General features: G+C 40.5%; 1 protein-coding gene across 22 annotated transcripts in view; it reads left to right on the top strand.

The window, feature by feature from the left end:
* plekha7b (pleckstrin homology domain containing, family A member 7b) overlaps nucleotides 1–5,000 on the top strand; it is a 115,196-nt gene that overhangs the window by 87,164 nt on the left and 23,032 nt on the right. For 19 of the 22 annotated variants that reach the window (XM_058401754.1, XM_058401762.1, XM_058401755.1 and 16 more), the window contains 3 exons: nucleotides 716–799; nucleotides 3,115–3,219; nucleotides 4,709–4,762. In XM_058401754.1, coding sequence (XP_058257737.1) covers nucleotides 716–799; nucleotides 3,115–3,219; nucleotides 4,709–4,762 — 243 coding nt within the window. The remainder of the gene's footprint in view (nucleotides 1–715; nucleotides 800–3,114; nucleotides 3,220–4,708; nucleotides 4,763–5,000) is intronic. The other 3 variants (XM_058401771.1, XM_058401756.1, XM_058401760.1) reach the window with 2 other exon arrangements.

Raw genomic sequence — 5,000 nt, 5'->3', positions numbered from 1 at the left:
TGTCAACTGAAGTGGTGACGGGTCTGCTGGAGAGATTCTGTGGGATAAGCAAAAATGTCAACTTCACAAAACCCCATGGAAGTTAAAATGAGGCATGTGCCATAAACAGACAGAAAGAAAATGTAAAAATAAAGAAATAAAAAAAAGAAATATAGAACCCCCCCTCCCCCCAAAAAAGAAATGCAATCCAAAAACACAAAAATGTTCCACTATTTAATAGAGTGTATTATTTTTTAAAGATTGTTAAACTGAAGAAAATGTAAAAAATAGTACAAATTAAAGAAAAAAATTCCAAATGTGTCATTTACATGTTTTTAATAAAAATAAAAGCACACACACACACACAAAAGAAATTCTATGAGGTGGTCTTTTTTTGAAGATAGTTAGACTGATGAAAATTAAAAAAATAATACAAATTAAAGAAAAAATTCCAAATGTTTCATTTAATTTCTTTTAAAAAATAAAAGCACACACACACACACACAAATTCTATGAGGCGGTCTTTTTTAGAAGATAGTTAGGCTGATGAAAATAAATACAAATTAAAGAAAAAATTCCCAATTTGTCATTTAATATTTTTTAAAATAAAAGCACAGAAACAACAAAAAATAAATGAAACCACAAATCTCCTATAGCTGTATAATAATATAAACTTTTTAATTTTTTTATTAGTAATGTGTGTTTCTTTGTTGATTTTTGTGTTCTATCCTCACAGCCGGTTCAGATAGACAGAAGATCGATGCCAACGATGGGCTACATCACACACACCGTCAGTGCGCCGAGCTTACATGGAAAAACGGTGCGTCAGTATAAACATGCCTTCTGTTATGTTTTTTTGGAGGAAAGTTTTTACAGAGGGCTGTGGGTACATATGAGGTGGAGTATGAAGGTAGTGGTGAGGGGGTCTATGAGGGGGTCTTTCAGGTGCTTTATGAGGTGCTCTGTGAGATGGTGTTTGTGATGTATGAGGTGTTCTATAAAGTGATGTTTGTGGTGGTGTATAAGGTGCTCTCTGAGGGGGTTGATGAGGTGGTGTATGTGATGGTGTATAAAGCGCCTTCTGAGGGGGTCGATGAGGAGGTGTAGGTGGTGGTGTATAAAGCGCCTTCTGAGGGGGTCGATGAGGAGGTGTAGGTGGTGGTGTATAAGGTACTCTCTGAGGGGTCAATGAGGTGGTGTATGTGATGGTGTATAATATGGTCTGTGAGGTGGTGTATAAGGTGCTCTCTGAGGGGGTCGATGAGGTGGTGTATGTGATGGTGTATAAAGCGCCTTCTGAGGGGGTCGATGAGGAGGTGTAGGTGGTGGTGTATAAGGTACTCTCTGAGGGGTCAATGAGGTGGTGTATGTGATGGTGTATAATATGGTCTGTGAGGTGGTGTATAAGGTACTCTCTGAGGGGGTCGATGAGGTGGTGTAGGTGGTGGTGTATAAAGCGCCTTCTGAGGGGGTCGATGAGGAGGTGTAGGTGGAGGTGTATAAGGTACTCTCTGAGGGGTCAATGAGGTGGTGTAGGTGGTGGTGTATAAGGTGCTCTCTGAGGGGGTTGATGAGGTGGTGTAGGTGGTGGTGTATAAGGTACTCTCTGAGGGGTCAATGAGGTGGTGGTGTATAAGGTGCTCTCTGAGGGGGTCGATGAGGTGGTGTAGGTGGTGGTGTATAAGGTACTCTCTGAGGGGTCAATGAGGTGGTGTAGGTGGTGGTGTATAAGGTGCTCTCTGAGGGGGTCGATGAGGAGGTGTAGGTGGAGGTGTATAAGGTACTCTCTGAGGGGGTTGATGAGGTGGTGTAGGTGGTGGTGTATAAGGTACTCTCTGAGGGGTCAATGAGGTGGTGTAGGTGGTGGTGTATAAGGTGCCCTCTGAGGGGGTTGATGAGGTGGTGTATGTGGTGGTGTATAAGGTACTCTCTGAGGGGTCAATGAGGTGGTGTAGGTGGTGGTGTATAAGGTGCCCTCTGAGGGGGTTGATGAGGTGGTGTATGTGGTGGTGTATAAGGTACTCTCTGAGGGGTCAATGAGGTGGTGTAGGTGGTGGTGTATAAGGTGCCCTCTGAGGGGGTTGATGAGGTGGTGTATGTGGTGGTGTATAAGGTACTCTCTGAGGGGTCAATGAGGTGGTGTAGGTGGTGGTGTATAAGGTGCCCTCTGAGGGGGTCGATGAGGTGGTGTATGTGGTGGTGTATAAGGTGCTCTCTGAGAGGGTCTGGGAAGTGGTGTATGTGGTGGTGTATGAGATGGTTATTTACGGGGTGGTGTATAAAGTGCTGTCTCTAAGAGGTTGTGTGTAATCTATGACGGGGTCTTTGAGGTGGTCTGTAAGGGGGTGTATGAGGGGTTGTATGTGGTGGTCTGTGAGGAGGTCTATGAGGTAGTCTGTGAGATTTTCTATGAGGTGGTCTATGAGGTGGTCTGTTAGGGGCTGTATAAGGTAGTCTATTATGTGGTCTCTGATGTTGTGTATGAGGTGGTGGTTTAAGAGTGGTGTATGTGGGGGTCTATGAGTTGGTCTGTGAGGTGCCTTGAGAGTTTATATGAAGTGGTGGTCTATTTGGTGGTGAATGGGGTGGTTTATGAATGGGCTATGAGGTGTTGTGTGAGGGGGTCTGTCCTGTGGTTTATGATGTGGTGTATGTGGTGGTCTATAAGGTGCTTTATGAGGTGCTTTCTGGGGTGGTCTATGAGGTGCTCTTTGTGGTGGTCTATGAGGTTTTCTATGAGGTTTTCTATAAGGTGATCTATAAGGTGCTTTATGAGGTGCTTTCTGGGGTGGTCTATGAGGTGCTCTTTGTGGTGGTCTATGAGGTTTTCTATGAGGTTTTCTATAAGGTGATCTATAAGGTGCTTTATGAGGTGCTTTCTGGGGTGGTCTATGAGGTGCTCTTTGTGGTGGTCTATGAGGTTTTCTATAAGGTGGTCTATAAGGTGCTTTATGAGGTGCTTTCTGGGGTGGTCTATGAGGTGCTCTTTGTGGTGGTCTATGAGGTTTTCTATGAGGTTTTCTATAAGGTGATCTATGAGGTGTATAAAGTCGGGAGGTTGAGCTCCTGATTTCAGTCCCTGTGACCTTGGGGTCACATCCTGAACCCACTCTCTCTCCTTATACCAATCTGCAGCCTGAGGAGCTGACCCTGCTCCTTGTCCAGCTCAGGAGACACCAGGCCAAGATGGCCGACGCATTCGCCCACCTCAACGACGGCCTCTCAGGTCCCAGCCTGCAGGTTAGAGGGTCAGAGTTCACAAGGGGTCAGAAGGTCCTTAAATCAGATCAGACCCTGTTCCATCATGACTCATTTTTTATCCCTCAAATCCCCTTTTCCTTCCCTCTCTCTGTGCCCTTGTGTGCTCGCCTGTGCTCTGTGGGTCGTGATGTCATGGCCGTGATGTGATGGCGATAGCAGTAGCTGGCATGGACGGAGAATGAGCCATGGCTTGGACTGTCGTCAAACAATTCTATGCATTTTGCATTGTTCCGAAAACTTTTTTTTTCCGTTTTCTTCTTCTTCGTCGTCTTCTTCGTGTTGTTCCTCTGCTTCTTCTTCTTGTTCTTCTTATTTTATGGAAATTCCAGAATGATGTTATGCACAGTGGTTGTTTTCAAGCATGTTGCTTGTGTAACGTGCCTGCATTCCAAAAAACTTCAATGTTGTCCAGATATGAAATGTTTGCATTTGTGGTCAAAGAATATTTTTCCTTTTCTTTTTTTTTTTTTTCACTTTTTCGAAAACCACATAATTATTTCAACATGTTTTAGAGGCTAAAATAGGAAATCTTTGGAAAGAAATATCACCTGTATTACCTGAAAGCCTGTTTCAGTTTTAATTTAAACCTTCTGTATATTTAATATTTAACAAAAGCAATGTTTACTGTACGAGCTAGATAAATCAGTAGTTTTCAAATTTAGATAAGAATTTAAAATTTTATAATTACATACTCGGGGAAAAAAGAACGTTGTGTTCCTCTGAGATAAAAGGAAAAAAAATAACCGAAAACATGAGTGTCCACATTCATGGAATTTTTTAAAATTTATTACACAAACAAATCAATAAATAAGTACATAATCAGAATTTTTTTGGGATCTTGAAAATAATTAAGAAATAATTATGACTGTATTATAGCACTACCTTTTTGAGAGGATCATGACAAAGCACTTTGTTTTATGATTTCTTGGTACATTCATATATTAATATTTAAAAGTTTACATTTTGGTAAAATACAACTACGCTGTCCTTTTTTTTCTTCATCACAAACTATGGGGGGTACAAACTTATGCACACAGCAGTATTATAACATACATTGTATCTTTGTATGTGGATGAACAGAATCAAAACAGTAAAGTCTCATGTTAGTGATGTATGAATGCACAATTTTTTAAATAAATTAAAAAAAAAAGAAATTAAATAATAATTATAATAAATGATTATTATAAAATAGCAGCACAATTGGTAAAAAAGACTGGAAAAACATATATTATTTTTTTTATATTTTGTTCTAAAAACAACTTTTTTAAAACATTTTTTTTAATAACTTTTGGTTTCTGTTCATTTCTAAATTGTTTCAGCATGGGTTAGTAAAAGTATGGTTAATAAGCAAATAAATAAATAAATAAATCCAAAGAAAGAAAGAATTTAATGTTATGCTGGATGTAGCTAGATGTATTTGTTCCAACTTCCTGTCATGTGACCCATCTCTTGTCTTCCTCACTTACAGGCAGATGATACGTACCTACAGCTGAAGAAGGACCTGGAGTATCTTGACCTGAAGGTGAAATTCTTTATTTTCCGCTTTCTCTTTTATCCGGTTCCGCTGCCTCTTATTGGGACCTTCGTCAGTTGACGGTTCAGCTCTCGATTATCGCTATTTTTAAATTCTTAAGGAATGCAGGATTATTGTGAATTTCCTGTCTGGTGTCTGAGCCGGTACTGATCCCAGCTCAGCACTTAGCATGCTGAAAAGTTAGCGTGTAAATAAATAAAAGGATAAATATTGAGCTTTCAATGTA

The sequence above is a fragment of the Hemibagrus wyckioides genome, linkage group LG10, assembly GCF_019097595.1.
Source record: "Hemibagrus wyckioides isolate EC202008001 linkage group LG10, SWU_Hwy_1.0, whole genome shotgun sequence".
NCBI lineage: Eukaryota > Metazoa > Chordata > Actinopteri > Siluriformes > Bagridae > Hemibagrus > Hemibagrus wyckioides.
This window is presented reverse-complemented; position numbering and strand designations above follow the sequence as displayed.